At 38.6% G+C, this 27,028-nt stretch overlaps 2 protein-coding genes across 5 annotated transcripts; one reads left to right on the top strand and one right to left on the bottom strand.

The window, feature by feature from the left end:
• Window positions 1-1,419: 1,419 nt before the first annotated feature.
• On the bottom strand, window positions 1,420-26,869 carry keap1a (kelch-like ECH-associated protein 1a). Of its 4 annotated transcripts, none has more exons than XM_088087876.1 (14): window positions 26,851-26,869; window positions 23,867-24,001; window positions 21,441-21,502; window positions 15,916-16,730; window positions 14,857-15,056; window positions 14,527-14,683; window positions 12,651-12,743; window positions 11,976-12,122; window positions 10,415-10,521; window positions 9,170-9,299; window positions 7,779-7,975; window positions 5,077-5,282; window positions 3,191-3,367; window positions 1,420-2,075 (listed from the first exon to the last, which is right to left on the bottom strand). In XM_088087876.1, the coding sequence occupies exons 4-14, from the start codon at window positions 16,126-16,128 to the stop codon at window positions 1,897-1,899; spliced, it is 1,806 nt and encodes a 601-aa protein (XP_087944002.1). In that variant the 5' UTR covers window positions 16,129-16,730; window positions 21,441-21,502; window positions 23,867-24,001; window positions 26,851-26,869; the 3' UTR covers window positions 1,420-1,896. The 4 variants fall into 4 exon arrangements, with proteins under 4 accessions (XP_087944002.1, XP_042356630.1, XP_087944003.1 ...); XM_042500696.2 differs by lacking the exon at window positions 26,851-26,869 and adding an exon at window positions 24,204-24,348; XM_088087877.1 differs by lacking the exon at window positions 26,851-26,869 and adding an exon at window positions 16,811-16,892 and having other exon boundaries at window positions 23,867-24,176.
• Window positions 13,248-14,470, top strand: LOC121953531 (complement C1q-like protein 4). The gene is made up of 3 exons (XM_042500697.2): window positions 13,248-13,578; window positions 13,781-13,903; window positions 14,039-14,470. Exons 1-3 carry the CDS (start codon window positions 13,302-13,304, stop codon window positions 14,323-14,325), a joined length of 687 nt encoding a protein of 228 aa, XP_042356631.1. The 5' UTR covers window positions 13,248-13,301; the 3' UTR covers window positions 14,326-14,470.
• Window positions 26,870-27,028: the final 159 nt, after the last annotated feature.

The following is a 27,028-nucleotide window of genomic DNA, read 5'->3' as shown; positions in this document are numbered from 1 at the left end:
AGTAAACACACAAGTGACATCTGCGGTTGATGACTAACACCATAGTGACTCCAGTACCCTCTCCGTTTCTTCAGGACTGCTGGAATAAAGGTTGCTGTGAAGGCTCTGCTCGCTATAGCTCTAATTATTCTCCGAGACATAAAACACTTTTTATCCAAACAGGATGTCACTGCTCATAGTGTGCACATCCCACACTCATATTATTTTGGTAATAATTGTCAAGATGTCCCTCACCTATTGCTTTGCCATTTTTAAGTCCTTTTCACAATGCAAAACAAAAAACAGGAATGTTATGTATGTTGTGCTGTGCAGTTGTTTTTGGACTTATCCCACCATCTAGTGGTAGTGCATGTGCTGTTACATACTGAGGACACACACTTATGTGGATGCATCCTAATAAATTGTGGAGCTAGAAGAGTGGCATAAAAATAAACTTTGGCATTTAAAAAGGGAACATTAGCACTGTAAAAAAAGTTCTACAGAAAAATAAAATGTAGGCATCCCAAATTATTTAATCTTATTTTTGATATTTTTTACATTCTGATGTGTTTTTAGTGACTTTTTTCTGAATTTTATTTTCATCTAAACTTTTTTAGCACAAGGTTTGGGCTTTTATTGTTTTGATTTTTTTAGACATTTTTTTACAGTTTTTTTTTTTCTGTTTGAACTTTCTCTCACTGTTTTGGTGCGGAGAGGAGGGGTTTGAGTGGAGAAACAAGGACAGTGAGATTTACATATAATCTGCATACTAAGGAGAGAATGTCTCCTCTGGACTCACTGTCCTTCAAGAGTGACGGAAAAAATCCCCAAAAAACAAACAAAAAAAAAAACGAAGAAATGACTGTCACTGAAAAACAATCAGGATGCCAAGAATATCGAATATATTTAGGATAAAATAATTGGATTTTGGTCTTCATACCCTCACCACTAAATGTCATTAATCCATATCAAGATGACGTTGTCATGAGACGTTTGGAAGACGATTCTGTTTACTTAACACAACTTAAAACCTGCAAAATAATGTTATTTGTCAACAGTATTCTACTTCAAGTTGATTAGACGCTGTCCCGAGGGGAAAAAGGTGAACCTACACACTTATGCCGTGCCACACAAGTTTATTAAAGACGTTTCGATCCTGCCGGGATCTTCAGGTCAAACATTTGACTTGTGTGGTATGGAGTAAGTGTGCAGGTTTAGCTTTTTTCCCTGGTGAAAGTTATTTGAAAGCCTTGCACATACGTGATGTGCGTTTAACTATCCTTTTTTTTACCCATTAGACGCTGCCCTGACATTACATTTTGGTCACCCTACGTCACAACTCGAATTCAAACAAATATCGATGTCTCGGATTGACTAATATGAATGCGTTCAGTATGAGATGTAGGGGAATTATAATGATGAGTATGTGGGGCAGAAATACACATTTGATTTAGTTTATTTCCAGAAACACAATATATGGTGAGTGCACACAAAAAAAATCAATAAAATAAAAAAATGGCAGTTTTGTGTGAAACTATATTGGCACAACATAAGGAAATCAGAAAAGTGCAGACAGAGGTAGAGATACGACACAGTGAGGAATTAGAGGACACAAATATAACACTAACAGATTAAAAACATCTGAGGAATAATAATTAAACAGTACTGTTATTTGGGATTACACCTGTAGCACCTTGATGTTTTCTGTGTCTTTGTCCCCCGAGCAGGTGTAGAAATAAAATTCCTCCTCTTTGACGTTTACATTCAAACTTTACCTGCAGTTCTCCAGCAGAGCGGGGACGTTTTAAGAGTTTCATGTTGGAATGTTTATTTGTTGAATGCACTTTACCTCTCTCTTGAAAAGCAGCAACACTGAGATCCATATTCAACTCTTGAGACTTTGACAGATTTTTATCTTCATGTGGCTCCCTCCTCATCCTCCTCTGGCTCCGGCAGGCTGCCGGGACAAGGCTCCATGGTAACAGCGACGCCCATGCCGCTGCGTCCGACGGGCATGTCGGTAACACACGTCCATTCATTTCTGTCCGGACAGTAACACTCAACGCTGGACAGGAAGCCGTGCTGGTTAAAGCCTCCTGGATGAACACACACAAAAACACAATAAGTTTTAACGGGGCTGTTAATAAATCAATCAGAGAACTTTTGAATTATTATTACCATTGTTATTATTATTAAAATTGTTTTTTAAGGACTTTTTTACTTTGTGATTTCCAATTGACTTTATTTACTTTATTGCATCCCCTTTAATAATAATAATAATAAAACATCTAATAATAAGAATGCTGTTTATTTCTCCCTGATCTGACATTTAATTTGTCTGCTGCTCGTCTGTTTACTCTTAACATATGAACCATGCTTTACTCCAATTAACTACACTAATTCATTGAGCCACATTGAGCCTGCTGACCCTCCTGTGTAACAATTAATCAAAATTATATAATTACTTAACAAGTCTGTATTATTATTGCATCCACATGCATAAACACTGTCTAATTTGGCTAAAAGGTTTTTATACTCTAGACTGATTACCAACTGAAACTCCTTTTAAACACGAAAATAAAACAAGTGTTTGAGGTAGTGACTGCACACTCAAATGTGCAAGAATACAAAAAGTGCAATGGGCTTAATTACATAACAAAGTTAATGTGAAAACTGTGACGACACCGACAGAAACAGGCCTAACTTTAAACAATCAATAGTAATCAATACAAGCTTTATCAACAAAAACTATATTCTATAATACCGGGCAGCAACACACACAAAGAAAAAAATAGGGTAAAAAAAGAAAAGTTAAAAAATAGAAGAAATGTGGTGAAATTAAATAATGATAATAATGTGGAAAAAATAGCAGAAAAAAAGCAGTAAAAACCAAATACGAAAAAAATAAAACAAAAATATGCTTAAAAAAAAAAAAAAACTGCGATGAGCCAAATTATTAATGTTATTAAAAGATCATGGTTCATATATTTTTACACTTTTACTTCTGACTTCATGTCCATCTGTAGCCCTGTCTAGAGACAGAGTGTGGTTTGTCCCTTCTGGGCTACTGAAGAAACATGGCAGTGCAATATGACGGACTCCATGGACGAGGAAAATGTCTTATTTTTAGGTGATTATACCCTCAAGAAAACATACTAAATAAAACGTAATGATTAAATTTTGTCAGATTTCAATAAGACACGTAACTGACCGAGGACAAAGATGCGTCCCTGGTGGACTGTGACTCCGTGTGCACTGCGGCAGTACTGCATGGAGGCTCGGGGCTCCCATTGGTTTCTTGCTATATTGTAACGCTCCACAGTACACAGCTGGTTCCGCCCATCATAACCTCCTATTGCGTACAGGTGAGAGTTCACACACACCAACCCTGCAACGACACAGAGAGGGAAGTTAAAGGAGTAGTTCAGCATATTAGTGACAAAATGACATATTCATGCTCTTGCCGAGAGTTACACCTCCTTTCTACAGGTTGTTCTGTGTCCATGTTTCCGTATTATTTACGGGATGGCAGAACAGTTAATTTTGAGTGTTTCCAACGTCCAGTCTTGTGGAATATGAGCATGGAGTTGTACAGAAACAAAAAACAGAACAAATAACGCATGGACACCAGTACGTGAGGAGGTTTTCAGGTGTGAAGCCAGTCTGTAAAATATTTTGAACCACTAAGCATTCACTCTTTATGTTACACAGATGACATGCTATCAATGTTAACCAGCTAAACTTGCTGTCAAAGTTTTTATTCTGGGACTGTTCATTATCAATGAGAGGGGAGGGGGTGGTGCAAAACGGAGGAGGCACTTCAAATGATTTTTTAAGCACTGGGGAGGGAGGTATGTTTTGTGATTGGGGTTGGGGTGAATATATCAACTAATCAATCAATCAAAGGCAAGTTTACTTCAGAAATCTATAAAATCACACCATTTATGATAGCCAGAGACTGCAAATATGACTGTTTATGGTGGAGGGAGGGTCATGCATTTCCAGCTGTCACTCAGGGAGGCTCAGGAGAAAACATTTGCAACTCCAGGGAGGATCGTCATGATATATACATATAAAAAATGCTGATAATAATTAAGTGCAGTCCGTTAGATAAAATGTATGAATAAAGCTATATTATATTCATCAGTGTGTTAACTAATTCAATTTTATGCTAATCTCCTGTGGCAAAATGCATAAGGTCTGTCCAAAATCTGTAAACAATACATCCTTTCCACAGACTTGAGGCAAATTGTAGACTGTGAAAAAAAAAAAAGGAAGGAGGAGTTTCACAAACACATCGGAGATCCCGGTTCTCATAGGACTGAATGGACTTGCAGTTGACTTGCACACGTACACAGAGCTACAGTATAAACTATAAACAGGGCTTAAATGAGAGGATCAGTGAAGGTGAAAATGACTCTATTTACACTTCACTGATTCATGTGTAACTGCATTTAACTTTGTGAGTACAAACTTTTTGTCATTGGCACATTTGTATCAAATTTGTATTACTGCTTAGTCTTGACAATTGTATCAATTATGTAATCTTTGTTTTTAACTTTTTATGAATGACTATATTTATTTAATAGGGGAGGTATCTCCACGAGCCATTTTTGTCTTTCTACCTCTCCTGCATGTGTTTTTTAATCTCTGCCCCTTCTGTACATGTGTATATGCAAATAGAAAATTATTTTTTTTTAAACTATGCATAGTAAAAACGCAGCTGGAACCAGCAGTCAGTTTGCATATCTTAGCACAAAAATCAATTATTTTTCTAAAAAAGCTTATTCTTGCATAAAGTTAGATGAGAAGATTGACACCACATTCAACATCTGTGCATAAAAAACAATTAAGCTCCAGTCAGGAGACGTTAGCTTAGCTTAGCATAAAAACAGCTCGACCTGCTGCCTACAGCTCATAATCTGCCCTACAGCTCATAATCTACCCTACAGCTCATAATCTGACCTACAGCTCATAATCTGACCTACAGCTCATAATCTGCCTACCAGTACATCTTAAACTCTCTAATCAATACATAGTGTCTCATTCATTTATTCCGATTAGCTCTGATAAAGACAAGAGTGTAAACACACTCACCCAGTCCGCTGCGTACAGTGCTCATGGGCGCCAGCTGCTGCCAGGTGTTTGTGTCCGGCTGGTATTTCTCCACAGTGTTCCAGCGGCTCTGCCCATCATATCCCCCGACCACATACAGAGCCCCCCCACACGCCGCTACTCCGGCACCAAGACGAGCCACCGACATCGGGCAAACAAAAGACCAGCGATTAGATTCGGGATCCCACCTGTAAACCAAACACAGGTCGTGCAGTCAGTGTGATAATCTGTTGACAGCTCCTAATGTTGTCACGTTTGTAAATTAAAATAATTAAAATAAGCGTATCAGTGCCGCAAAACGTGAAGTGATCAACAGAGCAGCGGCCGTGTGAAGCAGCCTCCTAAATCTACACGAGCCAGTCAACTTTAAGTGGATTAGGTTAAGCTGGCAACCATGTTTGGCAACTATTGACAAGCTTTATTTGAAGCCGAAGAGGTTGTAACACCGCTGAGAGCAGGCAGAGACGAGAAAGTCCACACGATGCTGTAGCCTGCATCCTGTAGACGTCTGTGGAACAGTTAGGTTATCACTCTATCCTCAGAGTTAATTTAAAAAAGGGTTTAAAGCTCCAATTAACCTAAAATGAGAGTATTTTAGACTCATTTTGTGTTTGCGAGACACAGAAAAACATCAGCACTATGCTGGAGAAATTGTGGGAAGATTAAAGATCATACCCACATTTCCATATTATGTATAAAAAACAGCCACTTGGGGTGTTGCTGTTGATTGCAAAAAAATGATAACAGTGTTGTGGAGGAAAGAAAAGCCACCAACTGTACAACAATGGAGGAAAAGTTTAAGAAATATTTATTTGATGGAAAGCATAAAAGCCAGACTCCGGTGGTTGCCTGTGTCTCTGATACCTCTATGGACGAAATATATCTGAGTATGATGGTTGATGTTTATATCTGCTATGTGAGCCATATTTCGTATATTTTGTATATGTGTCTATTCTAGGTATTTTTAAAGCCAAGATAAAAAAAAGAGGTCAAATTGATCTAATCTCATCCTGTTATTTAACATGTGGTTTACAGGTTTCCCATAATAGGCGTTTTGCTTTCTTGTTGAGAGTTAGATGAGGAGACCGATTCCAAACTCATGTCTGTACGTTAAATACAGTCACGAGACGGTTATCTTTGCTTAGCATGAGGACGGGATGGAGGGGGAACAGCCTGGCACTGTTCAACACCTGTAACCACTAAGATTCATGGGGAATGAGTGGGTTTTTAAAAAAACCTGCTTAAGAGACTGGCTTTGTAGCGTTTGGTTGCGTGCTAGCATCATTGTGTTGATTTTTGCAAGGTGATGATGCAGGTTTTTATGGGTGGCGTGGAAGCGTAGGCTATATTGACAGTACTGAAGTGATTACCTGGATTGTTTACAGGTTCATCGGTTTGATTCTTTGTTTTCAATGTCGAATACACACACAACGTTGCTCTTCTGCATCACATGGCCTCTCATGATTAGACTGAACAAATCCTCATCACACCGCTTACAAACTGTCCAAAATGCTGCCGCTCGGCTCCTAACTCAATCCAGCAGATGGTCATATACGTATTACTCCATATTACTCTACATATTATATAAGTCCTCTGATCCAGCTGTCGAGGAAAAAGCAAATATTTCCCTGGATGCAAAACTATTCCTTTAACACTGGAAACGTAAAATGCAAATAATGCGAGATACAACAACAACAAAGACCTGAGTCACGATGATGCAGGTCGGACTGCATGTTGTTCACTGGTTAATGATTAAATCAGTTCTTGGCACTGCGTGTATACAAACGGCTGATAAGAGGGTGGCTGATGTTACATCACTTGCCCTCAAACATTGGCAAACTGCCTTTAAGAAAAGCACCAAATTCAAGTCACTTCTTAGGGCAACGTGCCGCAACTGACCCCGCGCTCTGAACCCTGAAATTACAGCATGCAGCGAGGCAAATTTAAAAGATAAATAACAAAACATAATCTCAATTTAGCACTCTCGAACAAGAAGGTACAGCTCCCTGTTGGTTGGATTCATTTGGGAGGCAAGAGCGGAGCCTTTTCTTTTCTCTGCCATTGTTACTATAAATGCTTTAATTTCCTTTGATCACTGAGTTTTCATTTCAATAGTTTTATCATCTTTCATTATATTGAGCAGCTTTTCATGAAGACACTTCCAAGTGGCGTCTGATGAGTTCTAATAATTCTCTTGTGACCGGCATCTTTTAGAAATCTATACCCTTAAAGATAAAAATAATGTTACATTTGAAGCACATTTAAAAAAACAACCTAATAGTATCAAAAGAAACTTTCATTTGGCTTGTTATGAATTGATTAAAAGTGATTTGTAACAGCATTTAAACTCCTCCCTGCGCGGCAGCAACAAGGATGCAAAGCTTTCCCGACCAGATCGGCATTCCTGGGAAGTGTGTCTCAACATGTTTCTGAAAGAGCCCGAGTTGTTGTCTAATTAAGCTAAGAGGAATACCTGCAAACTTCTTAGGTTGAATGGCAGCTATTCATTTCATGTCTCTCGTGCCATTATCCATACTTGTGCTGAGGTAAATGCACTTAATCTAGGAATGTGTGCATAGGGAGGAGGAAATCCGTGCTCATTACATTCATCCCAGTAAATAGGATGTCATTAAAATCAAATTACGTCTCGAGTGCCTAGTTAAATAAATAAATCCTCGCCTCACCTCTCCACCGTGTTGTGATGCGTGGAGCCCTGGGAGCCCCCGACGGCGTAGATGCAGCCGTCCACCACGCCCACGCCGACCCTGTTCCTGGGGATGTTGAGGGAGGCGCGCTGGCTCCACTGGTTGGTCATCGGGTTGTAGCAGCACAGGGAGCTTGACTCTGTGTTGTTTTGAAGCGACAGGTTCCTACCACCGACCTGAACAGAGATTATTTTGAGCTCTTTAAATTCTCAAAACAAATATGAGTCCAGTCAGGATCAACAGGTGGAAGAAGGAAATTGGGTTAAATGATTACAGTGTTGAATATCAAATGTATGACGAAATGTGCTGGCACAGTGGCACCAAACTAAATCAGTGTTTAAATGTAATTCCCAGTTTTGTATTTCTCGTATCATATTGTATCATAACATATAAATGTGTCTGCGAGTGTCATTCAGAAATCAAAACTCTCAGTCTCTCAGTGTTTTTATCCCTTCAACGTCCTGCTTAACCGTTTGGTAGACCACATTTTGAGTCACTATATGTTTTGAAGTTAACCTAATTGAGCTATCTTTACTATCTGGATTAGGTATATTATGCTAAAAAATCCACTAGACGTCACTGCCTCTTTAATCCTTTGAAAACCTGAGCAAACTGGCCTGATTTCACGGGAAACATGGGAAACAGGTGAAGAGGGCAATGTGCAACGAAAAGAGTAAATGACCAAAAATTAGCAAGAAATCAGTAAAAAGTACAAGAAAATTTTTAAAAAAGTATGAAAGAAAAAGCTAAAAAAAAGAGAAAATGACCCAGAAAAAAGTGCTTAAAAATTAATAATAATATAATAATTCTGTAATATAAATTTGAATATGTAATTATTATAAGACAATTATAAATAGTTTTTCCCTAGAAATGTTTCCCAAGCTTTTTACATTTAAAAATTTTTTTTTTGTTTTTCTGAAGAAAAAAAAAAATCACAACCATCTGTTCAGGTTTCACAGATTTAAACCTGTGAAAGGCTTTTAAAAGTAGCGCAAGAAAAGTGATGTTGCTAGTTTTTAAATCATTAAATAGTATGCCTTTTCAGTTAGAAACAAAGAGGAAGTTAGTATTAAAAATGACATGCAACTTTATACAAAAAACAAAAGTCTAATAATGGCCAAATCATTTCTTAAAAGCATGTTCTACCAAACAGTTAATTTTTTATGGTGAAGGGAGTGATGCTAAGATAAATTTACAATTTTTAAAATGGTTAATTGTTTAAAAAAAAGAGAAAAAAACGTGAATTTTTGTCAATCTAGCCCCAATGACATGAAAAATGCAAAGAAAAAAATCCATTACTGTTTCCTTAGTGGGGACATTAAAGAGTTATAGGTGGTTAAAGTTTGTATGACACAACTGGTGCAACCTACAGTGTAGAGCAGTCCAAACAGCGTACACGCTCCCAGGCCGCTGCACGCAGACCCCATGTCAGTCAGTTTTAGCCACACATTTCTCCTGGGATCATACGCCTCCATGGTTGCCAGTGAATGCTGCTGGTATCTGAATAGAGATGAAGAAATGGAAAGTTCACTCTATGTGTTCTCTCAATTTCAGATGTATTCATAAAAAGTACACAACCGAGGCCAATGACTTACAGGTCCAGTGTGTAGGATTTAGGGGAATATATTGACAGAAATGGAATATAATATAATAAGTATTTTTTCTTCAGTGCATATTCACCTGAAAATAAGAAGTGTTGTGTTTTCATTATCTTACAATGAGGTCTTTATATCTATATAGGGAGCGGTTTAAATCACCGGGTTTGTTTGTTTTGGCGCAGAAGAGACCTCTGTGGATAATATGGTGGTCAAAACCTCATGAATGTCTGGATCTTAAGTTATCAGGGAAACTAACTGGGGCAAACAATAGCAGTTGATTAAAGCCCACCTGTGCTTTATGACACAGGATAATAAGTCAACAGCTCGCCTTTATAAACAAAGGGCTTATAAAATGAGAGGGTGCATACATGAACTGCAGAGAGCAGAGCAACTCTGTACGGAGCACAGAGTGGACGACCTCCTTACAGCCACTGGGTGGCAGAATGAGATACTTTCCGTATCCATGAGGCACCTTAATATTGTGTAATAGGTCCCAAAATGTTTTGTTATAGCTTACAGAGTCTTACACACTCTAAAAAGTAATTCAGGGGACCTGTCACCACTGCCTAATTACATGCAATTGTTGCATGTTAGATAAACCTTTTAAGTTGCAAACAACATTTTAATAAGTTGTGTTGACACAATATTGATGATTACATCTGCTTAGTGTTGCATGAAATTTAAACTCAAATTTATGTGTTAATTGATTTAAAATAAAGTTCAGATTGTAGTAAGGTAATGAAATGTTAATTAAAATGCACAGACAAATTCAGATGGTTAAGACTGTTTGTTCGGGACATTTACATTTCTTACTTTAAAATTTGTGTTTTGCTATCAGTTATTAAGTAAACACTACTTAAAAGTGCTTTTGATGCTTGTTGCACATGATTTCATTAGAAGTTGTCATAACTCAAAAAGATTGATACAAACTGTTGCGTTCATTTTTTTGTTGATATACCACAAATAATTTGTTTTTAGAGTGCAATATGTGTGCTACTGAAGATGTGAGATAAGTACCCGCCGGCCACATAGATGAGTTGAGTTCCACGGTTAGGTGCAGGGGGAAGCTTCCTCAGAGTCATATCCTGGAAGATTTTAGACAGGAAGTCCTTACAGGAAATGGCCTAGAGTCAAAAAAAAGGGCAGAAAATAAAAACTTGTAAAGAGAGGATAACTGAGCATAAATAGATAATAAAAGATAAAAACACAAAGCAAACAAAAAGTGCTAAAGTTAATATTTTTTTCTGTAACATAATACTAAATACAGAATTATGAGCATTTGTTTTGATAATAACTAGTAATCCCCACAGCTAATTTTCAGGTCATTTACTTGTCACCTTTTACTTTTTTTTTTTTTTTTGCAATTTGCATGACATTTCTTGCCAGGTCGCTCATTATCCCATATTTTTGAAAGAAATCAAGCTGATCTGCTCAGGTTTCAGAGGTTTAAATGCTTATGAAAGGCACCTGAACGCAGCACAGGAAAATTTATGTTGATCCAGGTGTTCAAGGATTAAAAAACATGTACTAACCAGGTGCCAGAGTGTAAGCAGCATGCATCCAAAAGGAAGCTATAATAATTGCAAACACAGGGCCAAAAAAAGTGCAATTATAGCAAGGTGAATTTGGGGTTGGATTTCACTTCCTGCATAGTATACCTTTAAAGGGATAGTTCAGATTTTTTGAAGGAGGGTTGTATAGAGCACTTATTCATAGTCTGCTGGTTATATACAATAGATGTCAGTCAGCATGCGCCGAGTTTGGAGAAGCAGGCTGAAGTCTGACACAGAAGCTAAGCAATGTAATACTGTGGAGGGGTCAGCAATAAAACATACTTTAGCCACCTAAACGCTACGCTATACTGAGAGTATTTTTAACCCCTTTACCTTTTCGTCACACAGCCCGTTCCGACAGGACAGCCATTAGCGGCTTCAGTCCCCCATCTATGTTTTGGTCAAAGCCACCACACTCCTTGACAAAAACAGTAATTTTAACCCACTGAACACAGGAGCTGCTGGTTTACTGCTGCTTTGATCAGTTAGTTAGTTAGTTAGTGTTAATGTGTGACTTTGGTGAATCGGAAACAACCCCTTTAAATGCCAAAGTCACAGAATAACACAAACTAAGTAACTGATCAAGGCAACAGTACACCTGCAGCACCTGTGTTTAGCAATGTTAAAACAGTTTTTCTCAATGAAGTCTGGTATTAATGGTATTAATGGCGTCATTTTAATGCTGGAAACCACTGTCTGACGTTAAGGTAAAGCAGTTAAAAATATTCCCAATATAGGCAACACTTAAACTGATATTCATTTTTTTAGGTGGCTAAAATATGTTTTGTTGACAACCTATCCACAGCATTACATTACTTAGCTTCCACGTCTTACTCCAGTCTGCTTCTCCAAACTGAGAGCATGCCGACTGAAATCTACTGTATGTAATATACTGACTATAGATAAGCACCCCAACTAAAAAAACAAAATAAAAAAGGTCTATTCCTTTAATCTTCAAGCCAGCACAACTCTTATCCTTTGACTAACTTCAATAACAAGATATAACAAAGTGAGGCAGCGTTTACCTTGCTGAGGATGGGGCAAGACAGCAGCTGGTTCTTAAGGAACTTCGGAGGCAGGGCGTAGATATGAACTGCGTTCAAGAGGGCATGCAGGTACTGCGCTCTACCCTCCATATCCCAGCGCACCCAGTCTGTGCAGGCCTTATACACCTAATGCGGATTTATTTAGACATTTCAATATTTGGTTTGCAATATACATGAAAATACTGTCCATCAGAATTTGGACTGATAGCATTTTCTTTAGATTTCTTGAGGTACATTTAACCTTTTTAGCATGAGATGATTGTTGGGTGACACATACGATAATATGAGACACAAACAAACAACATAAATCATGACTCTAATGTTGCCTCAGACCAAAATTTTAATTTGAATGTCTCAATTACTTCTTAACTTCTAGCTTTTCTGTGACTGTGGTAAAACTTCAGATTGTTAAAAAAAACAAGACCTGCATCACTGATTAATAACTTAGCTGTTGCTCACAAAAACATGCATGAATAGTCAGGAAATTTTGCAATATACAGAACTATTCTTACATTTTGACCCAAATCATAAAAATAACTGAAGTTATGAGATGAAAACAGGGGTTTCGGAAAAAGGCAGAAGATACAATATTTGCGATATGTTCCTAACATGCTTGTCAGTCAGTTTTTAATTAGGTCTTTTAACGCCACACACCTCAGACTCACAGAGCACCTTGAGACTGTCCTGACTGATGAGCTCCAGCAGCTGGCAGTGAGAGAGACTGAAGAACTCGTCTTCCTTAGTGACCTAGGACGGAGGGACACAAGAGCAAAACAAGATAAAGACACACTGACTACTGAATATGCACATTTCAGATTGTATTTTCTTGCGTGGATATCTTTTTAAGTCACAATATTATTCAGTGATTAAAGTGAGCTGGTAGGCAGCTGTCAGAGTCAGGGTTTATAGATAAGACAAACACAGAAGGAGCATTCACATGCCTACAAAAGTAGTGGCCATGATTTTATAAACAGCGACAGGGAAAGAGGAAAGCTGCCTAAAAGTACTGGTGCTGTGATCAAACCAAAGTGCCAAATTCCCTGTCCTTGGTTCAGGTAACCATTAAACACTGCAGCTTTACTGCTCCCACAGTTATCATATCACATGAGCACAGCATGTGATGAGACATGTTTAGTATCAAAGATATATCAGAGTACTAACCAATGAGATGTGCTGATGTGAAGGCGTGACGAATCAGGTGTGCTTAAAAAATGCATATAAACGGTCATGCTCTGCAGCTTAATTGGTGACTGCCCAAACTGCCTTTGTAAAAATCAATCAACTTCTATAAGATCTAAAGACAGTATGAAATGTGCTCAAGTTTTGCTGCTGACCCTTTGGCTGTCAGGGGCTTTAGATCAAGCAGAGTCAGCTTCCCAGTCTGACATCAGTGCTGAGCTGGGAGCACTGAGAGCCACAGTGGAGGAGCTGAAGTTGATGGAGAGGAAAGTGGCAGCGAGCGAAGGGAAAATACGAGCTCAGGAGAACGCAGTTGAGGATCTACGAGCAGAGCTTGATGTGACCAAGACAATGTTACTTCAGTACAAAGAGCAGGCAGAGGAAACGGCAAAAAAGCTGGCAGGTAACAACAGGAATTAATATGTATATATGTAATATATAATAACCTCACTGAAATTCATCTGATTATCCTGTATTTTAGTCAGACCAATCCAGCTGTCAACTATGGGGGCACAACTATCCCCTGGTGTGACCTAACGTGAACAGTTAATAAATAACGAACAAGTGCTGCACGTATGTTTCATGCTTCTTTTTTTTTTAAACAGATGGACCCAAAGTTGCCTTTTCTGCAGCTTTGACTGGAATAGTGGGACCCTTCAATATTGAAACTACACTGATCTACCCCAAAATCATCACGAATGTGGGCAATGCCTACAACGCCTACACAGGTAAGTGTTTGTGTGAATGTGTATTGCTCAAATATGTTATTTCTACATGACATGCTTGAGAGAAAAGAATAATTTTAGAGACTAACTGGCAAATTTCATGAAGCTCTCTGTATGTTTCTTTGTGCATCAATACAGGTTACTTCACAGCCCCCGTCAGTGGTGTCTACTTCTTCAGGTTCAACACTATGGATGGACGGATAGGCTATCACATGGGTGCAGCATTGCACAAGAACAACCAGAGAGTCCTGCTAAATATTGCGTGGAATCACCAGAATGACCACGAGCATGTTTCTAACGCCGTGGTCCTGGAGCTCCTTCAGGGAGATGTTGTGTACATGCGTATTCCTGCATGGTACAGAGTCACTGATTTTGGTGGAGATCACTACAACATTTTCAGTGGTTTTCTTCTTTTTGCCATGTGAGAACAACATGGCAAGAGCATGTTTAAGGCTGTGTGTTTCTCACTGAAAAACACCTCCACTTTGCTCAGTAAATATACTGTGTGTGTCACATGTTTGTGTCACGTAAAGCACAAATGATAATAAAATAAGCATCATAAAAACCTGACGTGATTGTATTTTAAAGGAAAACTTGTGCTTGCTTTCTCTGTATTTGCACCTCACCTCATTGAAGTGTGTGTTGATATACTCTCGACTTCGCTGATGCAGCTCCGTGCAGCCAATCTCTTCAGCAAAACGGGCGATGCCAACAACATTGGCAGGCTCCAGGTGCTTAGTGAGGAAATCGCAGCACGCCTTCGCCACGTCCTCCATCTGATACCTTGTAGAAAACAACAGGGAAAGGAGGAAGAATTCATTACTTTGTATGTTCTCTAGCTAAAAGGATTTTGCAATTACTTGTTAAATTCTGGAAGATAAAAAAAAAAAAAACACAGCAGTATCAGAATTAAGAAATCAAGTCTGTTTGCTGCTGTTTAAACACTGTGCGTTTACCTCATAGCACCCAAAAGAACGTGCAACACACACTTCTCTCCCACTGTGATGCGGGAGGTGTAGGCAAAGTCAATAAGTCTTCCCACCACCTGGGGGCAGACATCGCGCAGGGTGACCTCCGAGGCGCGACACTCTTTGAAGCTGCTGGTGAACATGGCTCTGAAGTATGGGCTACAGGAGGCCAGTACCACCTTGTGCACCTGGAAAAAATACATGTGATGATAAAGAAAAACTGCATCCACTACAGCGTGCTGCAGGAATGAGTCCTAAAATGCAGAAATGAGTAAACCCTCATCTCAAAGTCTCTTTTTTAACGAGTTTTTGGTTAGAAGCCAAAAGGTTATGAGACTCTCACATTTTGTTATGACATAAAATGTCAGTAAATATCCCACTTGTGAATTCGAGGCTTTTACATGTCATAAAAAGACAGTTGCTAGCAGGTGGCTGTATGAGACGACAGAACATCATCCCGCCGTACACGGCTTTACGTAGATCCTTGTTGAAGTGGCAACACTGAAGACATGAGGTTTGTTTATAGCCTAATGTTAGCTTTTCACATTTGACTACTGCATTTACACTTCAAAAATCACAAAAGTGGCATTCACTGGTGAAGATTATCTTACTGAACAAAACGTGCAAGTATCATAAACATCTGTTTGCTATAGAGCTTATTTTCTGCAATAATCCAAAATCCAATGGAAAAATCTCATAAGCTTATAATCAAGTTATGTGCATCACCCTTTTTTGTCCCTACATGCATGCATGGGTATGCACTATACTGGTACACATAAAGTGTAAAAAATACACTGCAAATTGTGAAGAATAATACTGTATATGTACTGTAATCTAAAGGGTTGGCACAATATGATTTATTGGTGCCTTCACTAATTTGGACTCACTGCTTCTGAGACTGGACTTGTCTCTTACTTCACTTAGTCAGTTTCTGCTAGTACTTATAATACATAGAACATAGTAAATTTGTTATTTTTACACAAACTGTGAAATAATTGTCCCTCTACAAGGCCCGAAACCATTCATTTAATTTAGAGGATTCTTCACCTTGAAGTCCACTGTCCGCTCCTTGTATGTGACATGCAGCACCAGGTCACACAGCATCTCCTGCCGCCTGAATTCCTCCATGACGGCGAAGGATTTGGAAGCGTGGGTCTCGACCGTGTAGTCAACATACCCGGACCCGTGCATCGCGGGCACAGCGATAGTCGAGAAATCAGACTCACGTGTGGGACGTTTCTTCCTCATAGGGCAATGCATTCTGGGTGAGAGGTACTCCAGATTTGTTTGAGTGATTACCTGTTCAGTCTTAGTCTTTCACAGTTTTCAGTTCTTATCCCATTGGGGTCAGACTCTTAAGAGAGGAAATTCCTTTGGTCTTTGTTAAGGCTCCAGTGAGCAGATGTCCGGAGTTCCTCCATTTTGCCTCAAAGTTAACACAAAAGTCTGTTCAGTTAGTGGACTTTTCCCAAGAAATTAGGAATGTGGACATTGCAATGGTACTATCCATTCCCGGCCACAGTCAGCAGGCAGAGCGAGCAATCCAGAGAAAAATCCAGTCGCCACATAAAATACGTTCAGATCATATGTTTCTCTGCACAAACACGGCGGGTAAACAAACTTGCAGACTGACGGTGAACCACATAATACTCCCTCATTCACAGATCCAGGCTCCAACATGACTGACAGCCTCTGAATCGGGATCGGACAGCTGCAAAAGCGCGACTCAAACCATGATGATTAAATCACTGTTGGTCCCCATTTCACAGGTTTCAGAAAAAATACGGAAGTGCGGTGCAAATGTGTGTAACTGCACAATCGGATGTATCCTGGCAGGGATTTCTTCTGTTGTGATGCTAGTCCTGCAAAAAGAAGAAAAAACAAATCAAGTTAGAGATAATTTTAGTGGTTTGAAAAGAAGCCAAAGGAATCAAAATCTCACGTGAATATGATGTTTTTCCCTCGTGTATGAATGTGTGTGAGTGTGTGAGCGTCACACACTCCCAAGTTTCACTTCCTTGCTGCTGAAACAGAAAAAGACGTACTCTGTTGAACTGCTTTATACCACAGCTTTCGCCCTGAGGAAACGGTCTTTGTGTTTTCAGTCTGGTTTATTCAAGAAAAGATTTTCTTAAAGTGAAATATTCTCATGTTCAATCTGTAAACAGATAATCTGGACTAAATGCTCTAACAATTTTATCTTATTTCATTTCTAAATATCTGATTAAATACATTTTCTAATATGGAAACTAAGAGATATAGAAAAGTTTAGGCTGAACTAGGAAAAATGGTACCTCTTTCAAATATTGTAATTAATATTATAATTTGGTGTATATGTTATTGTGGCGAATTATGAGACAGTGGACTCCCGGACACAGACATGCAGAGGGCCCCATCACCTCTTTTTGCATCACTTTCTAGTGGATGTTGTGTCTCTGTGTGCTTTTTTGTTTCTCTTTGTGGTTGTTTTATGTCTCTTTGTGGTCACCATGAGTCTCCTTGTGGTCGATAGGTGTCTCTACCAGTGACATTTTGCAGGTGAAGGCCAGGATGCCCCCTGACACTTTGGGCCTGTTTATTAATCCATTAATGTGTCTATAGAATTCCTATGATGTACCAGAAACCTTTTATTAATCAGTATCATGGTAGAGCAATCAGTATCAGAAGAATTAATCAATAAGATGACTGAAAGAAAGTTAACCTACTATTTTGATAACCATTTAAGCTTAAATGCCAAACATTTGATGGTTTCAGATTCTCAAGTGCTTTTCTTAGTCTTACATTACAGCAAACTGAATAATTTCGGGCGGGGTGTTGGATTATTAGTAAGACAAAACAAGACATGTAATGATGTCAATTCTGTTTGTTTGAAGAGGCTTTTACATCATGAATCTTGGCCTGGATCACACTACACTTGACCCTCAGGTTCAGTTTGTTTGACCAGTTTAAATACTGTGTACATGAGTGTGCGGTGCACCAATCCGTGCCTGAGGCAAAGTGAAAAGGTGGCTCTAGTACTGTTCATGTGTACTCCTGTGCAGTATGCAACTGGGCCATAATACAGTGGTGGACTATTGTTTAATGCGACTACGACAAGTTTTTAACGGTGGTGCACCACGCACTGACAGACCCAGATCTGTCCTCAGGTACTGTAGGTGTCCACAGGATCTGTCACAGTACAGTTTTGGTCATTAACTGTTGATAGGCTCAGCAATTGCATATCTTATTTGTCAGCTAAATTGTTTTTATAAACACTTTCGTGACCTACTTTAGTAATGTAAGAAAAAGTTGTAAAGCGAGCCACCATGTTGGTTAAGACAAAAATCAGAGCAGACAGCTAATATGCCACGCCCAAGTCCAATGGTGGGAAGTGGTGCAACCACTTAGTATGAAAACCCCAGCCGATGATGGACCCCAGGACGGCAGTGTCTGTCTGCCACGCCCTTTTCTACACTGCAGCACAACAAAATTCACACAGAAGATGACACATGTACTCGGGTACTGAACAACATTGCCAATGTGAGGGCAAAGTGCTTATCAACTGTAGCTAATATTTAAAATGCCCTTTGAGACTAATGATTAATCTATTAATTGAAAAAAAAAACAGCCAGCAGATTAATGAAAAATAATCAGCAGTTGTAGCCTTAGATGACACAATGTCAAAGAGCTTGTTCCACCCTTCAAATATAAGCTTAATAATTTGTCAGTCAGGACCAGTTCAAACTCTTTTCCTTCCTCTCTTCTTTAAAAAGCTCAGCTGAACAGAAAACTGTTAATAGTCATGGTCAAAGTGTGTGAGTCACAGCAGAGTGACTGAGACTCTGCAGACACCAGCCAGCTGTTAGACATATCCAAAATATACATCCACTCTATTTAAAGCCTCACAAGGTATGAATGAATGAAATCCTACCAGACAAAGATGTCGTTGACCAACCACTGTTTCTCTAAATCACATCCAATTCATCTAAAGAAGTAAAGAAATAAAACCACTCCCTTGCATCAGGGACTGTGTCACTATGTCCTGACTGGAACCTGTTTGACCGTCACTCGTCATTTAATGAATGTCAAGAAAAGAATAAACCACAATTATCTGCATGTTACGTCAGAGGAGATCAGTGAATTAAAAGCAAACAACCATTTAGAAACTTACTTATTTTAGTGTTTCTTATTACATCTTAAGAATCGTATTTCTACTTTATTGCCAGTAATTCTAAAATATAAATAAATATTACATGTAAGTGAGTTATTTTTCATTGAAAGACATTAATAATTACACACAGTTACAGAGAGAAAACTAATGTAATCACTGCATATGGATATAAATGGTGTACTGTCTCAAACAAAGCACTAATTAACAAGCCTCTGTACATTTAGCATACAGACAAATGTCAACTAATAACCACAGCCTATGACTGATGCTGATTTTTTAGGATATACAATTAACATTAGAACAAATATCAAATGCATCAGCTGATCTTTGGTTTGTTTTTGTTGTTTTTCTGAAGTATAGTTTGACATTCTGATAAATATGCTCATTCACTGTCTTGCCAAGAGGTAGATGGAGGATTAACAGCACTCATGTCTGCGAATTAACCAACGCCTGGAAGCTTATTTTAGCTTTGCATAAAAACTTCTGGCAGCTACCATATCTACTTTAGTATAAAAAAAATGTCAAGTTGTTTCTTTGAGGGGGACTATATCTTTGAGCACTGTGCCTCACATGATCAAAACGCATGTAGAAAAATGGAGGACAAATTCCGCTATATGTTTAAAGCATGAGGTGTATGTAGCATATCGGGGCAGAACCAGACTGCCCCCCAATTATGGCAGCTATATGCCCTATCTTACATGCAATTTGAGATACAAAATGCCTTAAAATCGGCACATCATTAGTGAAAAAACATGATAGTTGCAATAAATAAAACCATCCTGTCGAGCCTTCCCTTCTATCTTTTGTATCGAATTGTTCTGTCAAAATGATTCTGAAACTGATGTTACTATTTTTCAGCTACATAACAGGGAGGAGTGTGGCGTTAGTGTGGCGTTAACAGCATTACTAATCCTGAAACCTTTAACTATGCTGGTGTAGAGTTCACAGAATGAACGCTTAGCTGACAAATCTGCTACATTTGAATGCGTGCCATAATAATCTGAGCTGCTCTAACTGCAAATTAAGGATCCCCAACAACATAAATAAATGTGGTCTTTAGTACGCTGTAAGACAAAGATTTGCAAAGATTCAAAGATTACATTAGATTTCTTTTAGCGAACAGCACTGATTTGGGTCTTTTTAGAAAACACTCTGGGCTGGACCCCAAGAAGCCCCCCCTCAGCTCCAGCCCTGGTGGACACCAGAATCATGTGTAAGGTTAAAAAAACAAACAAACAAAAAAAACAGAGTATTTTTCTGTTACTGATTTGAGTTATTTTACTGCAATGCTTGAGAATGACCTACAAACTTCACAATATAAAGTTTAACTTGTGTCTTTGCACAGCGCAGCAGAGCATATCTAGCAAACATGAAATATCTGCATTCCACAGACTGTCACTCGCTGCTACGGTTTTGAGGCAGAACAAATCAGCTCTTGAGTTGTAGAGTGAGAAAATACTTCTGCTATGCCGCCTCTTAGCTAGAGAGTATTTATGTATGTAGAAAGCCTTCAAATCAATAAGTGCAGAGCCCTTTTTTAGCACGAAAGAGACAAACCCTGATCTTACTCGTGACAAACCTACTCTGGCCCTCTGAGAACCACAACAACACACTTTAAACAACTGATTTTATGACCATTATTTGTTTTTCTGTACAAGCATCTCTTAGAAACTGTGTTTTACTGAGCAAAGCAGAGGAAGGTTACTGCTGGTTTGCAGCTTTGCAGAGGTTGCACAATCAAATCTGTTCCCTCACCTCTCGCCCTACAGTCGGTTGGCCTGTTTGCTGGTCATATGACCAAAAGTGTGAGACAGAGAGGGAGGGAGAGTGATGCAGAGGGAGAGAGATTTTGAGGACAACATACTGTTAGCAAGGGAGTGAAAAACAAAGTGGGAGATGGCGGGACTAGAACAACATTAGATTTAGCTGAAGGAAGATTTAACAGGGAGTGAGAGTCGCTAATACAGTACGGCTCAGTTTTCCATAAAGGGCCATTGTTCTTTCTTGGATATATCGGCCTGTCCGACTCTCCTGATCAGGCTTTAAGGGGGTTAACAGTGAATGACTGTACAGTAAACACAGACCGCAGAGCTCGGCTACTATATAAAGCTTTGCTCAAGCCTGCAGGAACACTGTGTGAACACTGTGACACAAGTTCTGACCAGTTTATTGATTTCAACTATCAATGCTTGTTTGACCAAGGTCCTGACTGTTAACACAGTAGGTGGTGGTGCTGTTTGGTTTGGGCAAATTTGTTTCTCAGGGGGTTGTTTGGAAGGCTTCATTGATAAAAATGCATCTTTGATTGAGTTTTTGAAAAGATTTGCGGTATCTATCAGATGGAATTTGTACATTTGAGGCACTAAAACAAAGAGGATAACAGAATTATAGAAAACAGAAGAACCAAATCATAGTGACTCACCAATTTTGGTTTCAAGACTTTTTTTCTTTCATGAATCCAAGGCCTGGCTTAGCGCTGAATTTCTAAGAAACAAGAGAGGCAGAGAGAGAGGGAGAGTTAACCATTTACAGACTGTTTCTGTTGGCAGATGTTTGACAGCAGTTTGGGAACACGTCAGCTTGTGCAGTCAGCTTTGACCTGAACGCTCAACATGCTACATACAGGACTTTGTATAAGGACATCGTCCCTTAACCTTTGACAATATGCTGTCTAAAACTGCTGAGCTGTGATGACTGCACGTCTTTTGCAACATTTGATAACAGCAGTGGCAACAAGCTCATCTGCCTTGTCATCTGTTAGCTGCCCTGATGGGGTCAAAGATTTCTGATGACAAAGGCACTCTTTAGTTTACATTTTATGAATATTAAACAATACAGCTACTGATATTTGGGGAACTTGAGAATTAAAAAGCCTCATCTGAAGACATTTGATGGTTAAAAACTTCTGCCGAGGGCTGCACACTAAACACCGTGACCTAAAATAACACTTGAGAACGAGGAATTAAAGGAATACTTCACCCACAAAATGATAATTTCTATAACAGTTACTCACTACATAGTATGTTTAATATGTGAAGAAGTTGTTTCTCTCTCTGTTTAACAGCAAAACCATATGAAAACATCAGTTCACAAACTCTAACACAGCACCCGTTGTATAAACCAAGACTCATTTATCCGGTCGTATGCACAGTACTTCCCAAATACATACATTCTGGCTAAAATGGCAGTATTTAAAACACTTCGATAATACACAAGCAGTGATCAGATGCATGCACTTGCCCAGGCACACTGCATTGTGTTTGGGCAGAGCTGTCTCCTTGAAATTACATTTATATACAGCTAATTTGAAACATGTTTTGGAAGAAACTAAATGAAGGATAAATTGCATTTTCTGTTAACATATTAAAGAAAAGTTGCTAATTAAATCATCTAAAAAGTTGCAAAAATGTTGATACTTAATGAATCAGCAAGAGGTTAACGGAAAATTAATTTCTGTTGTTTTTCACCAAAATAGCAAAGCTTGAAATGCAGTTTCCACTTTTAGCGATAACAGCGTTTTTTTTATTTATTATTATTACCTTTATGATTAACATTTAACTGAAAGCATGATCTTTTCCTTAAAATGATCATTTTGGAAGTGAAGTGTTCCTTTAAAAAAGCCCATGGTTGCCTCCTGACCACAAACTCACCATATCAGAAATACTAACCTTAACAAAGGAAAATTCCTTCCTTATCTGAGGTTTAAATAAAGTTTTCACACAAATATTTGGGAGCACATCACACTGAATTGATCATGTATTGACCCTTGCAATGCAACCAAAAAATAAAGAAAGTTAGTCTAGTCTTATAGTCTTATTGAAGTGTAAGTTATTCAAAATGCCACAATGATAATTATTTTAATTATCAACTGCCTCTTTGTTTTAATTATTTTTTGTTTTAAATTAACTAATTAATTGTTTGTTTTATAAAATGTAGGCTAAACAGATTACATAACCCAAGTTGATATATTTACATTACTTGTTTAATCAGACATACAGTCTTGAACCCAAAGACTTTACTTTGCTTGATAAGGTACTATATCAATAAATATAGTAATATAGTATTATTTTAGCTTATTTCCAGTCTTGTACATATAGTTTAGATTTATTATTGTTTTGATTGTAAAGTACTTTGTAACTTTGTTTTCAAAGTGCTATATGGATAAAGTTATTATTATATTCTTCCATAGTATTTATTGTTACTTTTTATACTATTTTTTCCCCATTTTCTATCTTGTTTGTGCTTTTTTTTAAAATTTTCTTTTCATTTCAAAGCACTTTGTAACTTTGTTTTTTATTATCATATTCTTCAATAGCATTTCTTGTTAGTTTTATACTATTTTAAAAACTCACAGTAGCTTGTTTTGTTTGCAATACTTGTCAATTATAATGAAACAAGGAATAGAAAAGCAGCAAATTCTCACTTTTAATGACTAATGATTTTAATTATTAACGATTATATTCTGTAATAGACATTCTGATAGTTATATGTGATCTTTAAGGTGTTCTTTTTAATGAGGATGTTGTATGAACATCATACTTTCAGTATATGAATGACAGAGCATGAAGGAAACACAATGAGCACCAAAAGTTTCAATTCCTCTTTAGGAGTCTGCGCACTACTGAGGCAACAAACTCTATAGTCGACAGTAAATAACCGGATAGCTTTAGCTAATCCTGGACAAAAACACTGCTGTTGCTACGACGTGGTAACACAACAAATGTCACGAGCGCCTCTGTTACATCTCACGCGACAGCAACGTTTGATTATTACAGTGATTTCTCCAAAGGGCGCGTCCACTCAGCTTATGAAACCGACTCTTTTTGACGTTAAAACACATCCACTCACCTCAAACAACACGTCAACGGCAGCTGGTAAACTCCAAATCACATGAGGACAACGCTGAAATCACTTCGGGGAGTTTCCGCGCGAGTTGTCCGCCTGCAGGAGGTCTTCCCCGGCTGCTGGCTGAAGATCTCCGCCCTGTCAGGAAACAAGCAAATCTCTTCACATTAAAAGTCTCAGTGCGCGAAGCTGAGAAGTGTCGCTGCTCTGCGTCGCCGAGGGCACATTTCCAAAGGCTGCGGTGGAGGTGGAGAAGGTGGAGGGCAGGAATTTATGCATCAACATGACTCTGCAACTCTTGAGTACACTGCAAACACAGTACGCATGCACAGAGACCTACATGTCAACAAGTCAGGAGCAGCATTCCTCAAACTGAAACTGAACCTCAGCCAAAGTGTGACAGATGCAGGGATTATATAACTGTTACACTGCTAAAACACGATACAGCGGGATCATATCAAACACTTCATGCATACGACTAAAACGCTCTCTTCCTCTCTCTCTCACTCACTCACTCACACACACACACACACACACACACACACACACACACACACACACACACACACACACACACACACACACACACACACACAGGGCTTCAGAGGAAATCCACAGTAGTTCCCAGTAAATTTGATGGATGATTCATGAGATAATATAAACCGACTTTGGATCTGCCCTGATGAATCATCTTGGCTGATGGTGATATGTTATCTTTCAACAAACGTTGTAAGTAAATCCTTTAATAACATGTAGGCCTACAGTTGAGGGTTTTTTGTAGGCCCAAAGAGAACTGTATCTGTTAAAACTACATCCAATGTGGAAGTTATGTGGTTAAAACTCATACTGAGGTAAAAAAAAAAAAAAACACCACTGTGTATGAGATAGCTTTGTCCCTGAGTGTATATAGTATCATTGACAGTATTTGCTCTTTTTCTTAATTTATAAACTTTTTCATCAAAGGACATAACTTTGGTTTGAAAAGTGGGAGGCACAATATAACAGGGTGTCAGAAATACATTTGCATCCCATTTCCTGCAATTCCACATACATTTAGGGGCTAAAACAAAATCCGGGAAATAATTAATTTTGTCATCGTGATAAATTCTGCCAAAATATTACTAAATATGTTACTACTCTTGCATTTTTTACAGAGTAATCAAAGGTAAGAGAGGCCTGTTTCTTGTCATAACATTTGGAGAGATTCTGGCAGTGAGTGCAACCACTCTCCACTACTTGGAGTTATTTGTTCCCAAAATGAAGAAACAAAAAAACCATCTAACATTAAAGGAGGGAAAGCACACAGTTGTTATCATCCATATTTTTCATTTTTTGAATTGCCAGAAAAAAATGTTGACATGGTGCGTTTCTGCCAACTATGGATATGTTACTATTGCACTTAATTTTGTAGCCATTATGTTGAATCTTAACGTTTCAACAACACTGAGGTCAACATGTGGTTTGGTTTAAAAACAAACCACTAGGTTATAGTTTAAAAGATCATGTTTTGGATTAAATACTCAGTAATTTAAAAAAACAAACACTTTTTGTCCCTAAATACTGGCTGGAAACACAGCAATGACTTGCCAAATCAGAAGCGGTTTTGTTATTTGTAGAACTGTGGTCTGCAGGTTGGCAGGCGTCTCGTCAAGGTATGATACTATCCGCCATCCCCTCCACCTCCAGACGACAAAGTCAGCCGGTATAGCAGGTCTACTTCACTATAAAAATGTTGATTATGTAACTAATTTGTGATTTACATTAACGTACAATGCCAACATTTCCTTCTTGCATCTGGGCCTGTATAATTTTATTCTTTGAAATTTGCTCACTGCATCTGCAAATTAGCAGGTCAGACACAATGCATTCATCAGTTTTCAGCCCACTTGTCATGGTCATCTGTATGTGGGATCTTATGGTTTTACCACAGCAGCTGGGAGATGTAATCCTTCTCCCTAGGGTCTCCTCCTGTTTAGTCCTGCCTGGAAATCCCCCAAAGGGAGGCGACCAAGATAGATGGCAAAACCACCTGCAGTGGAATCTCTCAAGAACTCAGGACATCAGGAAATCAGGTCATTTAAAATGCTTTTTGTTTTAGGTGATCTCCAGCTCACCTGGTAGGGTGTGTGCCCCATACAGCTGAGGCTTCTGCAGCGGCCCAGGTCCGAGTCTTCCCCCCTCTCTCCCACCTTCCCTGTCTATCTCGAACTGTCCTATTAATAAAGGGAAAATGTCCCAAAAAATAATCTTTTCAATAAACAAAATGTTTTTTGTTACTACCTAAAGCTTGTGATCTTCGGTGTTTTTTTCTAGTCCTCATCAGTAAATGGAGTTTGTGTCATTGTGCAGTTTGCTGCTTGGATCTCTTGTACAGGTTGGCTTAAAACTTGAGTGTTTAAGTTAATTCTTACCTTAGAAATATAAAATCAAAATCCTCAAACTCTACCTGCCGATAAAGACCACGAGGCACAATTAAAGCTCAGACAGACCTAATAAGTGGACCTTAAGTCAAGATCATTAAGTCAAGATTTTGTCCAAGATAAAAAAAATACATTTTCATATCAATAATTGCCCAGTGAAAACCATGAAAAAAATGTAAGATTTTGAATTTTTCAGTCTAACCAAAAAATGTGCTCCTATTATGGGTTGAGAAAATGCTCTTTAGATTAATAAACTATTTAAAGACCAAGTGTATCATTAAACAAAAAAGCATTGTCACAAAGCTGCAGAGCTGTTTTTTTAGTGTGTAAAAAATGTTGTTGTACTCAGTTCTTCGGTGGTTGATGAGTTTGCAAAATTTAAACGAATAATCCCCTAATGTTGATGAGTTGCACAAGTCAAATGAGTTTATTTGACGGCCTGACAGGCAGAACTCCCTTTAGAAAAACATGAGTTTTTAAAAGATTATTCTTCAGAAGAATAAAAGCCTGAGGGTTATTCCATTGTGCTCTTGATACATAAACCTCAAACAGCCCTCTCCCCCTCACCTGGTGTTTTCTGCTGTTTGAAACCACACTCTCACACGTGTGAGTGCTCATCCTGACCACATCAAGCGCAGCCAGACCTCAGATGTGTCGTCTTCCTGTCCATGGATGTCTGAAACAACAGGAGAGGTGACAAGTCACACCCTTGGCAAACGGCCATAGCAAACATTCTTGACTCAAT

Source organism: Plectropomus leopardus, chromosome 14, assembly GCF_026936395.1.
Source record: "Plectropomus leopardus strain MGB_pleo_1.0 chromosome 14, ASM2693639v1, whole genome shotgun sequence".
NCBI classification, from domain to species: Eukaryota; Metazoa; Chordata; class Actinopteri; order Perciformes; family Serranidae; genus Plectropomus; species Plectropomus leopardus.
The sequence above is the reverse complement of the archived record's forward strand: the minus strand, read 5'-3'. Positions and strand labels throughout refer to the sequence as shown.

What these genes read in the sequence shown, in the direction of transcription:
- LOC121953531 (XM_042500697.2), top strand. Translation starts at nt 13,302, where the DNA reads ATGAAATGTGCTCAAGTTTTGCTGCTGACCCTTTGGCTGTCAGGGGCT. An exon ending in AACGGCAAAAAAGCTGGCAG is followed by an intron (nt 13,579 to 13,780) that starts GTAACAACAGGA and finishes TTTTTTAAACAG; the next exon opens with ATGGACCCAAAGTTGCCTTT. An exon ending in TGCCTACAACGCCTACACAG is followed by an intron (nt 13,904 to 14,038) that starts GTAAGTGTTTGT and finishes GCATCAATACAG; the next exon opens with GTTACTTCACAGCCCCCGTC.
- keap1a (XM_088087876.1), bottom strand. Translation starts at nt 16,128, where the DNA reads ATGCATTGCCCTATGAGGAAGAAACGTCCCACACGTGAGTCTGATTTC. An exon ending in TGTTTGGACTGCTCTACACT is followed by an intron (nt 7,976 to 9,169) that starts GTAGGTTGCACC and finishes ATCTCTGTTCAG; the next exon opens with GTCGGTGGTAGGAACCTGTC. An exon ending in GGGACGCATCTTTGTCCTCG is followed by an intron (nt 2,076 to 3,190) that starts GTCAGTTACGTG and finishes GTGTTCATCCAG; the next exon opens with GAGGCTTTAACCAGCACGGC.